This window comes from Eschrichtius robustus, chromosome 14 (assembly GCF_028021215.1).
Source record: "Eschrichtius robustus isolate mEscRob2 chromosome 14, mEscRob2.pri, whole genome shotgun sequence".
NCBI lineage: Eukaryota > Metazoa > Chordata > Mammalia > Artiodactyla > Eschrichtiidae > Eschrichtius > Eschrichtius robustus.
The window spans coordinates 87,455,583-87,481,000 of NC_090837.1; the positions used below are offsets into that span (position 1 = coordinate 87,455,583).

The 25,418-nt window shown below is 38.3% G+C and overlaps 2 protein-coding genes across 2 annotated transcripts in view; one reads left to right on the plus strand and one right to left on the minus strand.

Annotated features, from left to right (window-relative positions):
• VPS4B (vacuolar protein sorting 4 homolog B) overlaps positions 1-24,978 on the minus strand; it is a 31,149-nt gene extending 6,171 nt beyond the window's left edge. The window contains exons 1-9 of the mRNA XM_068563300.1: positions 24,736-24,978; positions 13,874-13,985; positions 12,398-12,554; positions 9,220-9,287; positions 5,448-5,567; positions 2,777-2,933; positions 2,233-2,381; positions 1,645-1,726; positions 131-350 (exon numbers count right to left, since the gene is read on the minus strand). Of these exons, the coding sequence (XP_068419401.1) occupies positions 131-350; positions 1,645-1,726; positions 2,233-2,381; positions 2,777-2,933; positions 5,448-5,567; positions 9,220-9,287; positions 12,398-12,554; positions 13,874-13,985; positions 24,736-24,762 (1,092 nt within the window). The 5' untranslated portion in view covers positions 24,763-24,978. The remainder of the gene's footprint in view (positions 1-130; positions 351-1,644; positions 1,727-2,232; positions 2,382-2,776; positions 2,934-5,447; positions 5,568-9,219; positions 9,288-12,397; positions 12,555-13,873; positions 13,986-24,735) is intronic.
• Positions 24,979-25,295: 317 nt separating this feature from the next.
• SERPINB5 (serpin family B member 5) overlaps positions 25,296-25,418 on the plus strand; it is a 67,318-nt gene continuing 67,195 nt past the window's right edge. The window contains exon 1 of the mRNA XM_068562847.1: positions 25,296-25,347. The gene's annotated coding sequence lies outside the window, so the exon portion shown is untranslated. The remainder of the gene's footprint in view (positions 25,348-25,418) is intronic.

Below are 25,418 nucleotides of genomic sequence, written 5' to 3' on the forward strand. Positions count from 1 at the left end.
TAGATAAGTAAGTAAGTAAGTAAATAAATAAATATTAAAAACCATTCCTTAAAAAAAAAAAAAATATATATATATATATATATATATATATATATATATATATATGAAAAGATGGATAAGAGTTCCTTACCTTTTTAAAATGAGTAGCTGACTGTACTTTCCTAACTGGCTGCATAAGTGCATCACGTACAATGACACTTATGTCTGCCCCTGAATAGCCTTCAGTTTTCTTCCCAAGTTCCCGGACATCTGCTTCTGTTAGACTGTTCTGAGTGGTCCCCAAGTGCAGTTTAAACATTGCTGCTCGGGCGTGGGCCTCAGGCAAAGGAATATAAATTCGTTTCTCAAATCTTAAAATGAAAAGAAAAATTACATCAAGAATATTACTATATAATAATATTTAATTTCTATTAAAAATCAGTTTTTCAAGAAGAAACAAGATATTTAGATATTCTCATTTATACAAAGTTAAGCTGAATAAAATAAATGGGCCCACATCCATCAAGTTAAACAGATGCATATTTAGGTTAATAAAGGGAAAATATCCAGAACACATTAACAAAAAACAAAACCAAAATAGCCAGGGAACCAGTCTGGAGTGCTTTAGTTTTTCTCACATGATTTTTGAATTATTTTGGCCAGAGTGTTTACATGTCTGGAATTCATGACACGACATGTCCTTCAGGATTACAATTTCCTGTAGAAAGACACTCTGAACTCCTGATCAAGGGATTAGTATGATTAAAAGTGTGAAATAAGAGATGATAAAAGAATTACCTAAATTCTAAAGAGTAAAATTACTCAGAATCTTATAATTTTGCTTGCCTTCTTAGAAATTCAGCATTTGGAGATAAGGAGGAAGCAATGAGGGACAATTTAAATGGGTCTGTGAAGACATTTTCTTCTCCAGGTAATTATTCTCTGTGGCAATAAGAAGAATTTTTAAAGTTTCCACCATCTCTAGAGATGGGTTTAGAATTAGGCCATTTTTCAAAAATAATCAGCACATTTCCTTTCTTGATACTGGCTGGTAATCTAACATTCTGGCAAACCATAAAGTGAATGGGGTAAAAGCAGCAAAAACTGAAGTGTTCATTTTTACCATGCACAATTAAATCAATGGGATAGGGAATTGTGAAGCAGTGAAAAGGTAAGGAGTCTGTATACCTTTCCTGTAGCTCAAGTTTCATATTCAGTTAAAAAATTATAGACAGAACTTTTAAAACTGAAACTATATCTTTCTTAGCATACTTTAACTTGTAGAATTGTCATTTTGCTAAAATTTTATATTTAGCAAAATGGAAAAACCTTCAATGGAAGGTTTTTCCATTGAAATATCAAACTATATATGTAAATTTCTGAAGCATCAGTGCACCTACTAAACTTAATTAGAACTAAAGTAAGCATTAGGTAACATACTTTCCAATGCAAAAGATTCCAGTAGGTGTAAATCTTGGATCTTGAACACAGGAGGCAAACAAACAAATGCCTGCCTCTCTTCCCCAAGGCAGGGGTCAATAGGGTTCGAGCACATTAAAAAACATTCTGAAGTTATCAGAATGCCTCCTCAACTAGACAGAGTGGGCATTAATATTCACTTATTATATTGTAATTAGAAATAAGATATTTACTGTATCATCATACCTTCGCCTAATGGCAGAATCCAGAACCCAGGGTATGTTTGTAGCTCCCAGAACCAAAATTCCATCATTGTCCACACCAACCCCTGCATCAAAATAGGAAATGTTTTAAATAATCTGTCATTGCAAGTGTTCTTTGAACATCATCTGCATGTTCTCTTATGACCGTGGTACTTTAATGTTAAAATGCCTCATCTTGAGACTTTCTCTCTGACAAAAACTGTACTTAACCACATTTCTTATTACTAGAATACGATGCAAATATTCCCTAGAATTTCCTAAACTGTGGGAAAATACTATTAATATTCTTTTCAAAATATTTCTTGAAAGATTTAGCTTAAAGTTTACATATTCCTTTTATTGATATTGTTTCTGGCATGCTATAAGTGAATATATTAATCTCTTCATTATTTATACCAACGAGATGATTACAACTGGGTAAAACTTATGTATGCATATGGATCAGAATGAGACCGGGCGTAAGACTTGGCCTATAAGAACGGAGAAATTCTGCTTGAAATTTTTTCCATTACTATCATAATAATGGTTATACAATAAAGAGAAACTATTTTAAAAAATCAGTTAACACTACCTTGCATTTGAACTAGGAACTCTGTCTTAATTCTACGTGCAGCTTCACTTTCATTTTCACTTCTTGAACCACACAGAGAATCAATTTCATCAATGAAGATAATGGAAGGTTTACTCTCTCTGGCAAGTTGGAATAAGTACTTAACTTGCCTAAAAATAAATAAAGGTTTCAATTTCTAAAAAAAATAGTCAATGACACATGACAATGAAAACACTAAAACAAAACAATATACCAATATTATAGGAACTCTATAGATTAAAAAGTATCATCACGTTTTGATCTATAAAATAAGATTACTACATTTGGATAATTCATTTTATGATTTACTAAACCATACACATATCATATACGCTATCTTCTCCCTACGAAATAAATTCCAAACTAGGGACTAATCTAACAGAAATGAATACCACCTGTATTTATAATAGCACTTTTTTTTGAATGTCTATTAATGATATAAGAAACCTATCACTTTATAGACTGAAATAGTGACTACCAGGCAAAGAAAAACTTAAAAAAAAAAAAAAGTCAATTTACTACTTACTTTTCACTTTCACCTAGCCACTTAGAAACAAGGTCAGAGGAAGATATTGAGAAAAATGTTGAGTTGTTTGCTTCTGTTGCTACAGCTTTGGCTAAATAGGATTTTCCTGTTCCAGGTGGCCCAAATAACAGGATTCCCCTCCAAGGTGTTCTCTTGCCTAAAATTTGCATTAGAAAAATAACATGAGACTTTCAAGACTGTTAACTTCCGTTACCAGAGACATCATCCACAGTGAAGAATACCGTGAAGAGGTTTCCACTCTAAAGCTAGCCGTAGAATAAAACAAAATTTAAATAAATCAATCTAAGGTAAGTATGTCCTAAGTGTACTTTGCTTTTTCTAGAGACCACTTTGTCAAAACTGTGTTTATATAGCTATAATCCTTCTAAGAGGAAGTTCATTTGCTTGCTCACTCATTCAACCACTACGTATTGAAACCACGACATGTAGGCAGAGAACTATGAATACAGAATACAAACTGAATCTCTGCCTTCCAAGGCTTTCCAGTCTATTAAAGAGAAAAGAATTCAGTTAAAAGGTATTTCCTGATCATCTACTATGTGCACTGCTCAACATCAGAATATTGTAGGAGAAACTATACTCACAGGGGAAGGGCAGCTGGAAATATTTTTTTTAAATATTTATGACCTTTGGAGGAGTGAAACTAACACAGTTTGGATGACTCGTGAAGTTCTACTCAATTCCTGATTCCACAAGGAAGCACAGGTTATTTCAGGTGGCAGATTCCCATTCCAGTGCTTGGGGAATGATAAGCGGACTCTACCTTAAATACTAGTTTTGCCAAAACATAATAGCAAGTGAACAAGTAAATTCTTTGTATCTCAATTCTGCTAATGAGAAATTATAATGCTGCCTTAAATAAACCAGGCTGGGTTACAACTGGCAACAAAATATCAAATACACATTAAAAAAAACTACTAGGTGTAAACTGTGGGTGGACACACGGTGTCTCTAAAAGAATGATATACAGATGACTGATGGCAAAACTAAGTATCATGTTTATTGTTATGAAAGCCTCAACTTTTACTTGAATTCTATTTGCCTATTTTAAATGTCTGCAATTATAAATCAGTGTGCCCTTAAGTGTGGTACATATCCCATTGGTGGCAATGAGATGCTTTTAGGTGGTATACAAATACTTTTCAATTAAGTAATTTTTAAAATGCACTCTATAAAACCACTACATTTTCCATTTATAGAGATACAAAGAAGTCTTCTAAAATAAAGTTACTAAGTAAACACAAGTGAGCAGAACAATCTACGGTATTAGAAGTCAAATATGGGCAAAACAATCTACGGTATTAGAAGTCAAAAGAGTGATTACCTCTGGGGAGGGAAGAGGCAGAGAGGGATTTCTAGGTTACCAGCAGTACTTTTTTATCTGGGTGATGATTATACAGGTATACTCTGATAATTGATGAAGCTGAACACTTATGGGTTCCTGCATGTCTTTGTATATTTATGTTACAGTTTAATAAAAAGTCTGCTCTAAATGTGAGTGATTTAAAGAAAAATATTTAAAAAATAATGGTACATGTATATGGAAAAATTCATGAAGATGATACATATAGGACTCATGTTTGGGAAACATTGGTATAAGTAACACAACATAAAACGAGTTCAACCGTATTTTTGTACCTTTATAGGATTATGATGCCAACTTTTACACTGTTACTTTCATATTCCTGAAGTGAGGTTGTGAGTCGTACCTCGAAGCTAGGTGGACAACGGGTGGCCCACGGGTTCTTGCTCTTCATCACTGCTCTATACGACATCACTGTGTGGACCTGTTCAGTTTGAGGCCAATGTCACAGATTTGCTCTCTACATAAACCAGCTTGTTTTTAAAAGGAAAAACCTCTGTTTCACTGTTAGACTGTGGGTATAGCCATATCACAAACACAGGCTATCAGTCACAAAAAGGACAATGTGAAGGAACGGTTCAGCACAGACAAACCACCTACTGCTGGAGATGTAACTTCAACTGTACCCAGATGGTGGGTTAGCAATATTCTCCTTGCAGTGATAAAGAGCTACTAGAGGATACGCCCTTCATATGAAACTGTTACATAATTTTAACTCCTCTGTTTAAGAAATGGAAATATTCTTATAAGACTAGTACATGTCCACTGCAAAAAAATTCAGATGAAAGTCAAAGGAGAAAGTAAAAATCACCCATAATCTCATCTCCTAGACATATATTAACATTTTAATGTCAAGCTTTCTACACCTATTTCTCAGCACACACATTTATTTAACAACGTGGAATCATACTATACATAATATGTAACTTGCGTTTTGATCTTTACAATATAGGTGGACATTCTTCTATGTCAATTATAATGTAGATCTAAATTTCTTAATGTAGATGGTATCCTATATTCTAATGAGTGCACAGTATTCTACTGTATGTCCATGATTCACCCTGTGCCCTACTGCTTGACATTTAGGTTTTTTTGCAATAAATATATTGCAAATATGTATATGCATATGAAATAAGTATCTGTGTAAAGGTATATCACTGCCTTACAACAGAATTTAAGGTAACAACTCGTGATATAATGACAAGAATTCACAATACTTTACTTCAGTCATCAACACATTTTTAAAAAAAAAAATCATCAAAAATAATTATTTAAAAGTCATCTCACCCGTAAAGAGATGAGGAAATTTAATAGGCAATATCACAGCCTCTTTCAGTGCTTCTTTGGCTCCTTCGAGACCGGCAACATCACTCCATTTCACATTTGGTCGCTCTATAACAATGGCGCCTACAAAAAGTTAGGTCATCTTTAAAGAGGACTATTCCATCAAATTTAGAAGACAACATGAAATGATGATGAAATACAGAAATGCATTATAACTTTGTCTGGAAAAGTTCTATGTATTAAAAACATTGCTGAAAGTGTGTGATGAGGACGAAGTTGTTAGGGAGTAGTGAGAGGGAGTCAGGGCCTGGGGTGGGGAGCCAGATAACCTGGGGTAAAGTCACTTAACTTTTCTATCTCCACCTCCTCATGGTGAAATAAAAACAATACCATCTGCCCAAACTACTTAGACAGGTTAGTATAAAGATCAAATGACGTAATGAATATTAGAGTGCTTGGAGAAGCACCAAACATTACAAAAAGTAGTTGTAATGTTTGAGTACGTTGATTCTGGAATATCTCCTATTTCTCCTTTTAACCAAAAGGAACGGTGATCTAATGCTCTCCTTAACTACAGAAAGAAAATATACTTAACAACTTTAACTGAAGATAGACAGGCGGATGGATGGATGGACAGACACATAGAGGGAGAGGGGAAGGGAGGGGCGAGGAAGGGACGAGGACAATGGAGAGGAGAAGGTGTACTCTTACAGACTTGCAATACTTTCCCAAGATTTGCCAAATTTTCTATTCGGCTTCTAAATAGACCTATTTACAATTTTTGTACATTAACAAAGTCATTCAAATGATTTAGTTTTTGGACTATATTCAAAAGCCATAGCAAACTGTTGCAGTAAGGAGAAGTAAAAATCAGTAAGAGTCTATAAAAGATTTCTCTTACTATAGCGTGCTGGCAAAACTTTCCAGATCTTTTATCAAAATCTTTCCCAATTTTCAGTATATAGAAATTGCTCAACTACAAACTACAAAGTAGCCTGTTCAAAGGTGATGTGTAATTGTTTTAAGTATAATATCACCACTCACACAATCTACTGATTACCTATGATATTAGTTTTATGGGTATTTTTTCTTGTTTTGAGAGATCATCTGTTATTCTAAGAATGCTATACTCTGCAACTTACTTCCCTAAATTATGAAAATCTTTAACTATACATTAAAATGAAATGAGGGACTTCCCTGGTGGCGCAATGGTTAAGAAAGAATCCACCTGCCAATGCAGGGGACATGGGTTCGAGCCCTGGTCCGGAAAGATCCCACATGCCCCAGAGCAACTAAGCCTGTGTGCCACAAATACTGAGCCTGCGCTCTAGAGCCCGCGAGCTACAACTACTGAGCCCGCACACCTAGAGCCCATGCTCTGGAACAAAAAAAGCCACTGCAATGAGAAGCCCGCGCACAGCAAGGAAGAGTAGCCCCCGCTCGCCACAACTAGAGAAAGCCCGCACACAGCAACAAAGACCCAATACAGATGAAAATAAATAAGTTTATGAAAAAAAATAATGAAATGAAACCATAAACACTTTTAGCATTCTAAAAGTTCAGAGCAAGTATAAATTAAGAAAAAAAGTCAATTCACTTTTTCTTTTCTATGTCCCATACAGATTAGTAACCCTACATGAGAAAAATATTACATCATCTGATAGGATTTTGTGTCAGTTAAACAAAAGTAAATTTATATATAAGCATTATCTGGTCAACTAAAATTTTTTGTTACGAATTTTCTAAATGTGTCATAATTTGTCTTCACATTTAACTAATACTTTTCTCTTTAAAAGTTCAAGTTAGGTGACTTTGGAATATCAGTGATAAAAGACTATTTAGACAAAAGTAGTATCAATTATTAGATACTGATTAATGATTTTTAAAATTAAAAGAGAGGGATTATTAGAAAATAAAAGCCAAATAATTTGATAATTCCCAATTGTATAAATTTATCCATTTTTTGATTATACTGTTATACTAATGTTATTTAACCTCAAAGTCACTGAATATCAAAATTAACAGAAAATTCAAATCATGAACTTTAATTTTAATAATAAAATATTACACTTAATGTGATAACCTAAAACAGAAGTAAAAAGATTTGGAAAATTGTTTCAGGAAAAATGAGGAAAGATTCAAAAAAGGATATTATATGATGAAATCCATCAGCAAACCATGAAACTAAACGATGGAGAAAAAGGACTCTCAGATACAAAAGGCTAGGACTCCTTCATATTCTATTTCATCCTGAAATTCCAAATAAATTTCCTCATTTAAATGTTTTAAGCATCTGTATTTTTATACATCCCTGGGCCTTATTATCAAAGGAAATGTAAAAAAAAATTCCTTATTAAAAATTATATCTTTTTCAAAATTAAAGATACAATCCAATTTTTACTTCAGTGGGGCAGAGCCAGAGAGAGGAGGAACAAAACCAAAAGAACAGATAGAAAAATGGTTTTTGCCTTACAAGCAAAATAAAGCCACTTGGCATGGACCACTGGGTTGCCCAAAAATACTCAACTGAGGATGAAGCATGACCACACTGCTCGAGGCAGTGGAAACTCAGTTACTGCCCTTGGACTACACCCACCACTGAAGCTGGCGTGTAAAAATACCCTCGTTAACTGTAGTGTTTTCAAAATACTATCCTTATAGTATTACCCTATACATCCCAGAGGGGTCGGTAAGACAGAAATATCACCAAAATGGAGATCAGAATAGCAAGATTAGAGGTCTGGCCAAGCTAGGTAAGTTCACCAATCACTAACCAATCATTATATAGGCTGAGCCTATATAATGGATATCTTTCCCAGATATGTGTTCTATTCAGCAAGATTCAAATGAATAAAATACATGTTACCCATGACTGAGCAAAAATTCAACTTGAAAAATCATTAGATAACATATCAAAGAACAATCAAGTCTCAGTAACTAAAGAAGCCAGCAATTAAATAGATGCCTTTTTAGATACACAGAGCTACTATTTATTGAGTCCCTAGTACTGTCAGATGTAATATTAGGCAGTTTTTACATTGTCATTAACCTTTTAATTGCCCTGAAAGTATTCTTAACTTCCATTTTAGAGTTGGGTCTCAGACTCTGAGAGGTTAGGGAACTTGCCCAAGACTAGACAGATTTAAGCAGCAGATCCCAGAGTGGAATCCAGATGTGAATGGAGCTACAATCTATGCCCTCTGGATAAGGCCACTTCACTACAGTAGAGGAGAAAGGGCTTTTATAGGTGTGGAAGGTAAAAAACTGAAAGCGGAAAGAGGGAAATGTAAATGGGAATGCTGAAATAGGACAAAAAAGCAGATTAGGAAGAGCAGGTAGGAAACATGAAATAAATAGCATCAATGAATAAGCTACAGCAACAGCAATAAAAGCCAAGTGTGAGTCCTAATGCATTCTGTTCCTCTGACAGGAAATTTCAATACCATCAGATTTTATAGTAAGCTAATAGTATAACTGCTACCCTCTCTAAAAGGGGGCAAATAAGAAAAAATGAAAGAGAGTAAGCTTTTTAAGGCAGATATAAAATGAAACAATATTTTTACTGCATGGAAAAAACCCAACCCATCAGAGACCCTATAGAGCAAATCTTATAAAAATGGTCTCAACAAAGCCAGCATGTGACCACTGGGAACCAAAGCCAGTTCTTGAACCTCATTTAAATACAGGTGGGGAAAAAAACCCAATTCAAATAGACAATTCACTATGAGTTTTTTAAAAATAAAATAGTAAATTTAAAAATGAAATCTAAAGCAACCTTGAAGTTGACTCTGTAGTTTCTTTTTTTCAGGATCATCAGATTCTCCTTCCCCATCACTGTCATTCCTAATAAAAAGAATTTAATATATTCAAATGATCACTCATTGCTATCAAACTAAGGCAAAAAATAAAGGAAAAGATTAACCTGAAATATCTGTAATTTAAGTGGCAAAATAAGACACTCACATTAAAAGTTAAGCTTATTTTATTACTTTTCAGAATATACTAAACAAAATAGTAAGCAGGCATATTACCCATCAAAATGGAATCATGAACAGGAAATGGACAAAAAGACCAGAATGAAGTCAGGAACTAGCTCCAAATTCCCACAACATACCTATTTATGTACTGATATTAATTCATAAATGCATGACCCACACCTCATTCCACAAAAGATTTAAGATGAATTACAGGACTGTTGTAAACAATTAACAATAAAAAAAATCAGGACCAGGTAAACTATATATTAGAACAAGAAGCCATAACTAGGAGGGAAAAAAAAACCCAAAATATCAACTATTTAAGGTGCAAAGGTGCATAACCCTTAGCCTGGGGGTTCCAAAGGATGGATGAAGCTTTTGATGAAAATGAACGGACCCCAAAGAACAAGGAGATCAATGCACACATTTCATATCTAGGGATTTATTCTGAGGAAACAATTTTAAATGAGTTCAAGGATTTGACTACAAGGATAATCATGCCCATACTGTTTGCAATAGGGAAAAAATTAGAAATAATGTATATTCAATTATAAGGATTAGCATGTGACAGAATACACTGCAATCTTCAAAGCAAAAAATATGGCATTACATTATTTTTCACATATAAGACATAAAGGGGAATAAAAAGATTGACAGGTTTTATCTCAGAATGGGCTTGCTTGGTTATCACAGGATGGTGGGGTTATTTATGGGTAAGGTGGAGACTGCAAACTGATTCACCTTGACATTCACTCCAACCTTCTTCTACTGCGCTTTCTTGTACAGTAAAGACTGTACTTGTTATAAAACTGCCCTTCCCAGGCTCCCCTGCAGCTGAGGCTCCACAGGAGACCAAAGTCCTCCTGGAAGCCAGAAGCAAGCAACTGAGGTAGGGGCTGCATGCGAGGAGACGCCTGTAGGTGAAAGCACTGCTTTGCTGAGGGCGCTGTGGCAGGGCCCTCTGCCCACTCCCCGGCACCGGAATGCTGGGCAAGGGAGCTGGCAGCAGTGGGACCCCTGCTGGAACTACTCTGGTGGAGGGGGCATTTCTCCTAGCCATACGGAATCCAAACTTGACTCCCTGGCCCTCGAATTCTGTAAGGGAATGCACTACAGGGATCCCTGCTTTCCCAAAGTTTGCTTCATGCCACTTTGCTTTTACAAAAGACCTACATTAGTACCCGTTTTCAGTAACTGAAAGATATCCAAAGACGATTATTGCTTTTATGAAGAAAGGCAAAAAACGAAAATAGCATTTAGCGTTTGTTTTGCAGTGAGCTCTTATGAGGCAGCACACACCCTGAGCGGTGAGAGCGGCCCCACCAAGAGCCTTCCGAGAACCACACTCCATCTCGGCACCAAGCTGCCACAGCTTTGAACTTGTCTGTCAGCATCTGTGCTTTATCTCCATTTATTTTTGTGCATCCATTAGCAAGAGGTAATTGCTTCTTTGCTTTACCCCATTTCAGCTTAAAGTGGGTCCCGCCATCCAACACAGAACTGGCATCCCCCTGGTAGGCAGACATCTTAGGAGGGACACTACACGGTCTCCAAGCAAGACCAGGTGAGGCTCAACTCCCAGCGGAGAGGACGTTTCTGCTGGCCAGGGGGTCTCAGTGAGATCTGGGGGTCCAGGTACTGGAGGTCAACTGATCCTTCCCAACAGTTTTCATTTCATTTTCATTTGGAGTCCCAGTCTTACAACACATGCCCCAACTTTCACATAAGAAACCCAGTGAGGTTCAACTGATTTTGAAATCCAATAAGCTACGACATCAGCTGGGGTCTAATTTTTGTCATGCCAATGCTAGAGCTATAAGATAAAATATTCTCAGGGTATCAAAGGAACTCCCTGGTTCCCCGACCATGTCTTGAACAGAGAATATAAAACCTTGAGCTTGTAAGTTTTTTCAAACTCTCCCATGTAGTTTGAAGCAGGCTGTCAACTCTAGTTCTTAAAATGGCCTTTTGTAGTAGCCACAAAGCCCCCAAAGCACTGCCTTCAAGGCACTCCATGCCTGGTGACCACGGGGATTATCCAGGTAACTTGTACCACTGCTTACCATGAACTCTAAGTATTACATCCTATAATGCTAACCAGAATTTCCTGCCTTCATATCCAACGAGGCCAGATAACCCCATCCCAGAGTCCTGTTTTCTCAGAGTATGTTGTCACTTGGAACCACTTCTGGCACCAATTAATAGAATGATCAGAGGATCTGGGTAGAGTATGTTCCCACTGCTCAGCACAGAGCCTGACATGCACACATTAGGTGCTGAATATATAAATTCTGCATCTGTAAGTGATATATCCCTCATCTAGGAAGACATTTCAAAAATGGGTTTTGATGTTTATAACCTATGCTGTGTTGCTTTCTTTACAATGATAAAGTAAAGCAAATCTGATGCAAATCCACATCAAAAAACTTATATATCCAGAATTTGTTTTACATCACCAGTTGTTTTTCATTTTGTCCGTGTGCTTAGTACTAAGTCAATACTACTAGTCAAAGATTCAATTCACAGATTACTCCTACAATTTTAAACTTCATTACATAATGGCCAGAGGGTAAAGAATTGAGTAGCATTCCTACCAAATGTTTTTTCTACTACTACCAGGCCGTCAAGGAGAGCAATTTGAGGTATATCACCCCTGAAGCTTGGTAAACTAGGGGTCCACAAACTTTTTCTGTAAAGGACCAGACAATAAATATTTTAGATTTTGTAGGCCATACGGTCCCTTGTCACAACTACTCAGCTTTGCTGGTACAGCACAAAAACAGCCACAGACAACAGGTAAGTGAAGGCATGAGGCCATGTTCCAATAAAACTTTAGTTACGAAAGCAGGCAGCAGGTCAGATTTGGCCCATGAGTCATGGTTTGCCAACACCTAGTTTAAACAAAAGAAATTTACTTCACAAATTAAATTTTATCCTGTAATTCGATACAATACAATCTCACTCTAAAATACATACCCCTTCTCATCAGCTGGACTTGGCTGGCCCTCTTTCACTGGCTTCTGTGGTTTTTTCTCCTTCTTCTTCAGGTACTCCTTCAGTTTTTCTGCTCTATCAAGATACTCTGTACACTTTGCCCTGATACTTTGCTTGGCTTTATCACCCTGCGCTTCATCTATTGAAGGGAAACGAGAGAGTTTTCCTTTAGTATTCTTTACAGACAGGTATAAACTCCTAGACATACTTTCCCAACAAGGAAAATCTATTTTGGAGGAGAGAGAAAAGATCATCTCTAGCTCGTCATAATCCATGATTATCAATCTTTTCTACTACTTCCCCCAGCAGGGCTGGGGGCCAACAGTGAGTGTGAGTCAGAAAGAGTTCTGAGCAAGACACTAGGATATCTTAAGTTAATGTCAAATAATAATAAGAAATTATTTAATATTCTGTGGGCTTCATACTCTTCCCTTACATTCTGTGCAGACAGCTGAAAGCTGCTTATCTCATACAAAACCAATTATAAGACAAATATAAGTAAAGCAATATTAACCATTTCCATCCATGTCTACATAAGCTTTATTTCAGAGTATAAAAAGTGACAGAAATCCCATATATTATGAGTACCACCAGTAGAGTAATTTTACTAAAGGCCCCTGTGAGAGCTGTTTGAATAGGAGACTTCAGCAATATATGCAGTGTATGGGATTAGCCCCACCTATCTTATACGTTATGATTCATTCTTAGTTTCACTTTAATGTGACAGAAAAATCTCAAAATTAAATAGGGAAGCTCAAAAGAAAATCCTAAATTATCCAACTGCTAAAATTTTTATTTAAAAAAAAAAACTAAGTTTGCCAGAAAGACACTTTTTCAATGTCTTATTTCACATATGTGCAGCATTAGGTTTAAGATCTATGAAGGCAGGGGTCTTTATCCATTTCTTCCTCACCGCTGTATCCCAGTGCCTAGAACAGTAGCTGGCAGGTGGTAAACACTGAATACATATTTGGAAATACACAAAATGTCTCCCAACCTGTTTTTGTTTGTTTCTGTTTTGGCTGCGCCGCACAGCATGTGGGATCTTAGTTTCCCCACCAGGGATCGAACCCGCGCCCCCTGCAGTGGAAGCGTGGAGTCTTAACCACTGGACCGCCAGGAAAGTCCCCCAACCTATTTTTAAAACATCTATTTTCAAAGAGATGTTTAGAAAATGAGTAGGTCCAGATTACATAATCTGGGTACATAACCAGTAAAATGAAAACTTTTTTCCACTGACTATATGGCATTTTAATATGTTTAGGTGTACAAAGTAATAACTATGACAGCTGTGCACATTTGCTGGCTGAGTACTTAAAAACTACTAAGAAGCTAGTAGGACTTTTTTGCAAATTGATGGTTTATAATTTTCTGGCATTGTACTTCAATTTTTATAAATGAAATAGAATAACCTTTTCTTTTAGTGTTTTTAAATAAAAAAACAAATGATGACCTTACATTTAACTACATGGAGAAAATACTGTACAGCGTGTTGGTAGAGTTGAAGGGCTTCCTCGTAGTTCCCAGCTTTGTCTTCCTGGGCTGCTTTGCTAGCAAGATCTATCGCTTTCTGTTTGAAGGGAGGCAAAACCATACCATCAAAATCAAAGCATAGCATAAGTTTGAATTAAATAATCATGTTGAACGTTTTCTTTAAAAATGAAAGCAACCTTATAACAATCTACCTTTTTTTTCTAAATCACAACTGCATTGTATTAAAAATTATAATTATTTATAAAATGCAAATTACATTTCTTCTACAGGTAAATGCTATCTGAACACCTCTTTATCTAGTACCAATCACTGAGATTCTCACATAATTTTTCACTCAACAAAAGTCAAGCTCAGGGCTAGTAAGGAATAATCAAGTAACATGAAAATTCAAGTTAAAAGCATTTATGGGAATTCTCAAAAATCAAATGTCTAAAGCATATGACAACAGTAAAATTTAAATGGGGTAAAACCCCTTCAGAAGCAATAGGGCAATGAAATACCAAGAGTCTGAAAAATACCGAAATCTTTTAACTCAGTAATTAACTAAAAGGTTCACTGAGCAAAGACAAACCAGAGAGGTCTTTTAAAAAAACAAAAACAAAACTTGAAAACTTAAATTTTAAATAGCAAAAAGATGCCACACAATATAAAAAGTAGAATTGTTAAAATAATATTAAGCAATATTCATAATAATATGGAAAAATGAATAATGGAAGTTTTTAAAAAGCATTATACAATTTTTACATATAGCATGAGATCAAATATTTGAAACAACGGCAAACAAACAAATAAATAAACTTTTAAAAAGCACAGAAGAAAGATGGGAAGGAAATTTCACAAAGCTTATCTTTGATAAGACTCAATTTTTTTCATTTTCTACTTCTTCACATCTTCCAGAAATTCCATAATGAAATGGGCAACTTTTGTAGTATTTTTTTTTTAACTTTTTATTTTATATTGGAGTAGAGTTGATTAGCAATACCGTGTTAGTTTCAGGTGTGCAGCAAAGTGATTCAGTTGTACATATACACGTATCTATTCTTTTTCAAGTTCTTTTCCCATTTAGGTTGTTACATAATATTGAGCAGAGTTCCCTGTGTTATACAGTAGGTCCTGGTTGGTTATCCATTTTATTTTACTTTATTAAAACTTATTTTATTTTTTTATTTTTGGCTGCGTTGGGTCTTTGTTGCTGCGTGCGGGCTTTCTCTAGTTGCGGCGAGCGGGGGCTACTCTTCGTTGCGGTGCGCCAGCTTCTCACTGCGGTGGCTTCTCTTGTTGTGGAGTACAGGCTCTAGGCTTGGGGGCTTCAGTAGTTGTGATGCGTGCGGGCTCAGTAGTTGTGGCTCGCGGGCTCTAGAGCACAGGCTCAGTAGTTGTGGCACAGGGGCTTAGTTGCTCCGCAGCACGTGGGATCTTCCCGGACCAGGGCTGGAACCCGCGTCCCCTGAACTGGCAGGCGGATTCTTAAGCACTGTGCCACCAGGGAAGCCCAGATCCATTTTAAATACAGCAGTGTGGACATGTCATCCCAAACTTCCTAACTGTCCCTCCCCCACCCCCGCAACCATAAGTTTGTTCTCTAAGTCTGTGAGTCTGTTTCTGTTTTATAAGTTCAAAAGTTGTAAATAACTTTAAAAAAAAAAAAACACAACTACCAGAAATAGATCCATACAGCTACGTCCAACTGAATTTTGACAAAGATACAGAAAGGCAAGTTAATGGCAGAAATATAGGCTTTTAAAGAAATGGTTCCAGAGCAAATGAACATCCATAAGCCAAAAAAAAAGAGAGAGGGAGAACACCTCAAACTAAACTCTGTACTCTGTACAAAAATTAACTTGAAATGGATCACGGACTTAAATATAAAATATAAAACTATAAAATCCTTAGAAAAAACAAAGAGTATCTTCACCATCTAGGGCTAGGCAAAGAGTTCTTAGACTTGACACCAAAAGCACAATATATAAAAAGAAAAAATAAAAACAGTATATTGGCATAAAAAAAGACACATAGATCAATGGAACAGAAGAAAGAGCCCAGGAATAAACCAACACATATGTTCTCAATTAATTTACCACAAAGGAGCAAAGAACATATGATGGGGATAGAACAGTCTCTTCAATAAATGATGCTGGGAAAACTGGACAGCCAAATGCAAAAGAATGAAAATGAATACTATCTTATACAATACACAAAAATAACTCAAAATGGATTAAAGATTTGAACATAAGACCTGAAACCATAAAACTCCTAGAAGAAAACATAGATGATAAGCTCCTTGACATTGGTCTTGGTGATAATTTTTTGGATTTGATGTCACAAAGGCAACAAAAGCAAAAATAAGTGTGACTACATCAAACAAAAAAGCTTCTGCACAGCAAAAGAAATAATCAACAGAATGAAAAGGTAACCTACTGAATGGGAGAAAATACTTGCAAATCATACATATCTGATAAGGGGTTAATATCAAAAAATATAAAATACTCATACAAATCAAGAGCAAAACCCAAAACAATTTGATCAAAAAATGGGCAGTGGATCTGAATAAACATTTTTCCAAAGAAGACACACATTTGGCCAACAGGTACTCAACATGAAAAGGTGCTCAACATCATTAATCATCAGGAAAATGCAGATCAAAACAACAATGCGCTATCACCTCACACCCATCAGAATGGCTATTATCAAAGAGATAAGAAATAAAAAGTGTTGGTGAGGATGTAGAGAACAGGGAACTCTAGTGTACTGTTGATGGAAGTATAAATTGGTGCCGTTACTATGGAAAATAGTACGGAGGTTCGTCAAAAAATTAAAAACAGAACTACCATATGATCCAGCAATTCCACTCCTGGGTATTTATCTGAAGAAAATGAAAATATTAACTTGAAAAGATATGTGCACCCCCATGTTCACTGCAGCATTATTTACAACAGCCAAGATATGGAAACAACCTAAGTGCCCACCAATGGATGACTGGATAAAGAAAAAATATATATATCAAATATTATTCAGCCATAAAAAAGGAAATCTTGCCATTTGCAAAAACATGGATGGAACCTGAGGGCATTATGCTAAGTGAAATAAGTCAGACCGAGAAAAACAAATACCACATGATCTTACTTATATGGGGAATCTAAAAAAAACCCCCCAAAAACAAAAACAAGAAATGAGCTCACAGACAGACGACAGACTGGTGGTTGCCAGAGGTGGGGGGTGGACGAAACGGGTGAAGGGGGTCCAAAGGTACAAACTTCCAGCATAAAGTAAATCAGTCATGGGGATGTCATGTGTAGCATGGTGACTATAGTTAATAATACTCTATTACGTATTTTTGAAAGTTGCCACAAGAAAAAAATTTTGTAACCATGTATGGTGACAGATGTTAACCAGATGTACTGTGGTGATCACCTCACAGTATAAACAAATATTGAACCATGTTGCACACCTGAAACTAATATAACGTTATATATCAATTACACCTCAAAGGAAAAAAAAATAATGATAAATTGGACCTCACCAAACTTAAAAATTTTGGGTCTGTAAAAGAGCCTGTTAAAAGGATGAAAAGACAAGCCAAAGAGTGGGAGAAATGTTTGCAAACCACATGTTTGGGAAAGGACTAGTACTTAGAATACAGAAAGAACTCTCAAAAATCAAGTTTAAAAACAACTGAAGTAGAAAATAAGCTAAAGACATAAATAGACATTTCACCAAAGAGGATATACAGATGGCAAATAAGCACATGAAAAGATGTTCAACATCACTAGCCGTTAGGGAAATGCAAATTAAAACCACAGTGAGATATCACTAAACACATACCAGAATGGCTTAAATTAAAAATAGTGACAATGCCAAATAGTGGTGAGGATACAGAGAACTGGATCACTTATACATTGCTGAGATGTAAAATGGTACAGTCACTCTGGGAAACAGGTTTGTTTTTTTTACAAATCTAAACATGCAACCACCACATGAATCAGCAACTGCACTCCTGGGCATTTATCTCAGAGAAATAAGACTACGTTCACACAAAAACTTGTACTTGAACATTCCAGATGCCCTTCATGGTTAAACTGTGGTACACCCAGACCAGGGAGTACTACTCAGTGACAAAAAAGAATGAACTACTGATATACACAACTTGGATGAATCTTGAGGGAATTAAGCTAGGTGAAAAGAACCAATCCCAAAAGGTTACGTAATGCATGATTCCATTCACATAACCTCAAATGACAAAACCAGAGGTGAAGAACCGTTTAGTATTGTCAGGAGACCGGAATGTGGGGGGAAGAGAAAGGGAAGTAACTGTGGTTATAAAAGGGCAACGAGAGGGATCCTTTTGGAGAGAACTCTTCTGTATCATGACTACGGCGGGGGATACAGGAATTAACTCGACGGAACTCTGTGTACACAGACACAGACACACACACACTTAAGACTGGGGAAATCTGAGTAAGACAGTAGAATATATCAATGTCAACATCCGGGTTGTGATACTGTACTATAGTTTTACGAGATGCTGACACTGGGGACAACTGGGTGAAGGGTACACAGGCCCTCTCTGTATTATTTCTCCCAACTGCATGTGAATCTACAATCATCTCAAAATAAAATTTTCATTAAGAAAACTATCTTTAATATTTTAAAATATGCACACACATACAAATTAAGAACAAGCATGGTTTACTGAAACATTCCACCTGGATTAATTTAGGTAGTAAAACTATTCAACAGAAATAAGAGCCAGTAGAAAAAAATAATCATGGTTATGCTATATTAAAAATAAGCATACAATTAAGATAAGAAATTATTCAAATAATCCAAAAACTAATCATATGTTGAAAATATTATATTTTGAAGCAGTTGCTCATGGACTGCATAGAGATGGGATAAACGGGAGGAACAGGCCTTCCCTCTTCTGTGGCAGGAGGGAAGAAAAATAAACGGTGTGTCTCAGAACTGATAAAATGTAGCAGTACATGTTTCACAGTTCAAATAGCCTGAACTTCCAGCTAAATTTCCAAGTTTGGTAAACTCAGCAGGATATAAAGGGCGGAGTCACAGCACCTGGTCAACTGGTGGTTTGGTGTACCTGGTCTATAAAAATGCATCCAGAAGGCTCAGAGGCTAAGTCACGCAGCAGAAGTAAGTCCTTCCTTTTTCTGGCTATAATTTCCTTCTTATGCTATTTTCAATTGCTGTGCCACTCACCTCTTCAGCTACGCATTCCCCTCATTTGCTGTCAGCCCTCTTTTAGGAACCAAAATGACATTTGCTAAAACTCGTACAGTCAGTATTTAATAATCTAGCTCCAAATATGGTACCAATCACTTTAAAGCAGCCTTTTCTCTGATGATGGATGCATCTGTATTTGCACTGTCCAATACGGGAGCATATGGCTTTTGAAACTTTTGGCTAATGTGACTGAAGAGTTTTAAGTTTTATTTAAGTAAAATTTAAATTTAAATTGCCAGATGTGGCTACCATACTGGACAGCACATGTTAAACCTTTAATCAAAGATGATGATTGGAGGATATGCATCTGTTTTTCCCCTGATGAATGCTCCACTTCACCCTTGTTTCTGTTAGCATTTTTCATTTGAAACAAAATTAACTGTGTCTTGCATGGTTTGGCAGTGCCAATTATTCTTTCAGAATATAATCCTGACCATCTCCATCGCTACCACCCTAGCTCAGTCCACTATCACATTTGTCAAACCTACCGCCTAGCCTCCTCTAAGCGTCCAGCCTGCTTCCACACTTGATACGGAAGTCCACACAGCACCAGTGAAGGGCACCCTTTGATGGCTTCCCACTGCAAACAATAAATCCCAAATGCTGGGTCGTGATCTACCTGGGCCCTGGCTCTGTCTGGGTCTCACCTGAAACCCTCTAGCCCCCCTTCACTCAGGCAGCCTGCGGACTAGGACCCCTCTGCCCACAACACTCTTCCCTGCTCTTTCCCCAGATGGATGCACAATGGTCTCGTTTTCAGGCACAGTTCACATGCCAAGTCCTCAGAGAGGCCCTCCCTAATCTCCTACTTCAAAGGCTGCACCCCACCCCTGATCTCAGCTCTCCCCTCACTCTGCACTTTTATCCCATTGCTGTGTTTATCATTATTCCCCTGTATACTCACTTATTGGCCATCTCCTTTAATATACAGGGAAGCTCCACAAGGAAGGGGACTTCCACCGCTGGCACGCAAACAGCCCTCCTTTAGCTATCCCTGACACTAAAACCCCCTTCAGCTTGCTTCTGTTTCTCTGCTACCTCCAGAACCCAAATCTCACCAGAGCAGTCTCTACTCTTTCCAGTTCCTTTTTTTCTACTTACCCTTCAGCTGCCAATCTGGGCTTCTGTCCCTTATCTTATCAATAAAACTGCTCATATCAAGGTTCTCTGTGATGCAGATCCAAAGACCAGCTCTGCGTCCATCCTGATCTCTTGACCATATTCTTCCCTTCTGGAACACTGCCCTCTGCTGAGCTCCCAAGCACCACTTTCCCCGTTTTCCTCCCACCTCTGACAGCTCCTGCTCTGTTTCCTTTGCTGATTCTTCTTCTTGCACCTGACCCTGAAACATTAGGGTTCCTCAGGGCTTGGGCTTCTTTCTGTTTACTCCCTCCCTATGTGAGCTGTTCTCAATGATTGAAGCTGATTATCTTTAGGCTGATGATTCCCAAATTTATTCAATTTTAAAACACACCACTCTTCTGTTTAAAATCCTTCCAGTGGCTTGTTTCTGTGCATGTGGGTTTTGTTTTGTTTTGGTCTGTCCTCTCCCACTAGAATATAAGCTCCATGAGGACAGGAGTCATGCCTGTTGTACTGGCTTTTTTATATTCTGGAGTCTTGCAAAGAGGCTGGCACAAGACTGACTGAATCTCAGGATCAGCCAGGATCCAGTCATCAACATGGAGGCACAAAGGCTGGGAACACCTGGGACTGTCCTTTTCAGATTAGGAGACCATGATGTGTCCACGCTAGAAAACCCTGGGAAACTGGGTAAATTCCAGACCCACCCATCTCAGGAGGAAACATGTCTCAGCCCCCGTCTTTCAAGGCTGATTCTTTCCCTGGTGCTCTGGAGCCCATTCCTACCTTCCTCCTCAGACATTTAGTCCCCTCAATTATATGAACTCAACTGTTCTCCCCAACCTAACCTTTCCCTTTTTTGGGGAGCATTCCTTAGCATAAAAATGTATGCACATCCTATCTTAGACTCATAGCTACAAAACACCAACAGAAACACACCAGCTCTCCCCAATTCTAAGGTCCCCATGTAGCTACCATCTTATTCAATACTTACCTCCTCACCTCCACAGCAAAGTCCCAAAGAGAACCCGAAGTTCATCTCGGTTTCTTGATTCCTCCCACGGCAATGCTTCCTGCTCCCTGACTGCCAGATCTCTCACTTATCTAGTTATGGGTAACTACGTGAGCACTTAGCCCTCGTAAGAGACACCTCACATGGCCTCCTTTGGCCATCAAGGCACCATCCTCTCCAGGTTTTACTCTTGGCTATGTCACGATTCTTTTTCAGGCTCCCTTTTCTCTCTCCTTAAACGCTGATATTCAACTGGGTCTGTACCTTGGTCCTTGTCTTTCCTCATTCTATAAACTTTCCAAGATGGCCACACCTCTGCTACCATCCGTATGCTGTTAACTCCCAAATCCTTATTGCCAGCCTAGCCTAAGTTCTAGACATACATACCCAGCTGCTCAATGGACAGTTCTACCTGACTGTCCCCACAAGCATTTCAAGCCCCAGAAGTTCAGGACCACCCTGGCCCCAAATATGCCCCCTCTTCTTGTAATCCCCATGTCAAGCTGTGCCCTGTACACACACAATGGTTTCATTCTAAAACAAAAACTTGAGCTTACTGCCTCCTCTGACTCCCCATCTACAGCAGGATGGGGACCAATCACCTCTGTGCAGCACACACTGCTCCTTGTCATGTGGCTTAACTAGGCTCGACCTCTCACCTGGCACACTCCGTTCCCGTCACACCAAACTACAGGGCAACCCGGATGGCTCAGACTTCGTACCTTTGTGTACAGTGTGCTCTCCACCTGGAATACCCTATCCCATTGTCTCCCTGTAAAACTCCAGCTTCTCCAACACTCAGCACAGTCATTGTGGTCCTCCAGCTGCAAAGCCCTCCCCAGCACCCCCAGGAGGCCTAGCCTATGCTTCCTCTAAATTCCCACTGCCTCTGGTACATCCTTCCAAAGGTCACGAAGTATCCTAGTAGTCCCTTTATATGTCTGATGTTTTCACATCAGAATATAAGCCCTTGGAAATCAAGGATGATACATTTCTTTTATGATTCTCCAACATGTAGCAAAATGCATGGCATAGTAGACTCTCAGAAAAGTAAATATTCAGGACTGAGTAAACTTTGAGTTCTATATACAATGAACTTGCAGTTTCTCCCAACCCTCTCTGAGGTTTGTTACACTTCTAGGCTGAGGCATATGTTGTTTTTCTCTGCTTGGAATGCATCCCACTTTCTTGTCCAAGAAGGCATGACTTCATAGTGAAAAAGCACAAACTTATAAGCAGAAAGCCCTGGATTCAAAACTAATCCAAGTCTTCAATACTAATTAACTGTATGTCTCTGGGCAAATCATAAACTTAATAAGCTTTGGTTTCTTATACTGTGAAACCGGAGTAATACCTTGAAGAGTTGTTTTGAGGGCTAAATGAGATCACATCAAACACCAGGCAGACAATTAGTGTCAGTACCTTTCACTCTTATCTAAGCTCACATCATCTTCTCTGTGGAACATTTCTCATTTATCCTTGATGAGTTACACAAGCCCTTCCTTTCTGCCCTCCCACACTAACCTTTACTTCTATTATAGCATTACTGCATTATTTTATTTTGATTTTTAATTATCTGCATTCCTCCATTTGATTATAAGCATCTGGCTATGGGGATTTTGCCTTGTTCAGTGGGAAAGTTATTCGTTAGTTGAATATTCTTCATTCAAATTTCCTACATTAGAAGGTGGAAAAGCTTGACTGAGAAAGCACACCTGTGACCCAACCACTGATAAAAGTATAACTCATTATCTCTCCCTCTGTTTAACACTATCAATTATGCCTTTAATATGGGTCAATCTCGAGCTGATGCACTGAAGAACATACACAATCCAATTCAAATATGATGCAAAGGATTACAGAATGAAACTGCAAATGTTGCAAAATTTAAAAATCAGTAAATAGATGAAAATTATATTGTAGAATGCCCAAATCACATGCAAACTCTTGACAAATGAAAGGTGGTGTACTATGCATAAAACAGATGAGCAACAAGGATATACTGTATAGAACAGGAAATTACAGCCATTATCTTGTATTAACTTTTAATGGAGTATAATCTGTAGAAATACTGAATCACTATTCTGTACACCTGAAACTAATATAATACTGTAAATCAATAAAACTTCAATAAAAACGTTTTTAAAAGATGGTCGAATAAAACTATGCAGTTAACTGACAGACCAACAAGGATGAAGACAAGATAGGCACTTCAAAAGAAATCACCTTTGATCCTCAAAGGAACAATAGTTTTATCAAATGACCAATACTTTTTCCAAGTACATTTACCAAAAAGACCCCTTCTGAATGGTGCTACAAAAACACTAATGTTAAGTGAAGATTGTTGCGTCTTAGTTTAATGAAATCTTGTTGGAAAAAATACACATAAATCAACACATGACTTATTCTTTATTCTAAGAAATAAGTCACGTTGCAATTATATTTTGTGAAAGACATAAAACATTTATTTTCATAATCTTTTGGGTCGATTTTCACGATAAAAGTCCCAAGCAAGTGCCCCACCTCCTTTTTGGTGAAAATTTGATCTCGATTTGAATCAGTCTACTTTCAGTGATTTTTCTTCAGGATCAATTATCCTGGGCTAAGTAGATTCTCTATTAATTATCCCAGGTGCCTGTACCAGGCACTCAACAAAAGCCTTTTCAACTGCAAAATCAAGACAAAGATTCAATATAGGGATTCACGCTACTCTTTTGTCCCAAACTTGACTAGTGCACTGGAGCTCTCGAGGTTAAGTCACATTCTAAACTCCACTTAAGCCCCAGGTCCATTCTAGGGATGGGAGCCACTGTTTCAAACATTTCTCATCTCAATGAATTCCATTCCACAGAGGTCTAACAATTAAGTCTAAAGTATCAGGATTACATGCTTTATGAACAAAACACTGAACTCACTGCGGTAGGGGTGGGAAAGAAGTCACAAAGGAGTTTAAGAAAACTCCATGATCTTATTTATATACTATATTTTGGGAGCCATTAGCGTGCACCTGAACGTATAGCTCAATGAATTCACGGATTCCTCAGATTCTGAGACTGTGCTCACGTTTCTATTCACCTGACAGCTCGAAAAGAAAGGCTTTGCTACACCAGCTTGAGGAACTAGGAGAGAACTCGAACCACCCTATTTTCAACTGGTCCAGCGTAATGCACTGGATACATTATGTTCCTTCCTCTCTCCCTTACACGGACTGCAGCGTTCGTGCCTCTGTTCAAAGCTCTGCCCAGCTCGGTTCAAACTCGGCTGGTTTGAAAAGGAAAAAACAAAAACAAAAGCCTCAACAAAAGTCAAAAGTCCCACAAAGCCAGTGGGCTTGGGAAACCCCGGAAGCAGGCGGAAAGCCTCCGACTCTCCCACCTGCCTCTGGGCCGGCGCACCGCCGCTTCCTCCCTCTTCCCCGCCCCCCCACTTCCCACCCCACGCCCAGCGCCTCCCCTTGGCTTGGGCTCTCCAGGGGGCGGGAGGATGGCGATACCTGGAGGTTGGTCGAGGTGGATGCCATGGCGGAGATACGAGGCGGTTCCTCGAGGAGGAACGAGGGCAGAGGAAACCTACAGTGGCAACGTCGAGTCGAGCCCGGAGCTGCCCCAAACGTGCGCAGGCCGGTGGCTCTTGGACCTCAAGCGGCGGCCTCCTCTCCGGAACTTGTTCCAAAACAACACTGCGCTCCAACAGCCGGCGGACCCCCCCCCACCCCTCTTCACAAAACTTCCGCAACCCCGAGCCCGTCCGGGCTCTCGTCCGGCCTCCAGCCTCAGTACTTCCGCTTTCGTCATCACCACGCGCGCCACCCAGTCCCGAACTAAACCCGTCGAGGCCTGGCGGAAGTCAGCCTGCGCGCAGGCGCACTGTGGCTCCGACCTACGGGCAGTGGGACCGCACGGGGTCGAGAACCGTTCCCTTTTCTTCCTTCTACGGATGTCTTAGCCTTTGAGATGAGTTATTGGTTCTGGCTTCTTTCGCTTGACGGAGCATGGAGAGTGCGCTGTCAATCTATGGCTTTTGTGTGAAAAAAGGTATCCCGTCTCCAAGACCCACTGGTTGGTGACTTTGGGTCCGTTACGATTTACTCCTGTGTAAAGTGGAGGTAATTAAAGTACCTATCTCAGGGTTGTGGAGAATGCTAGTGCTGCGCGGTTAGGCGCATTGCACAGTGAT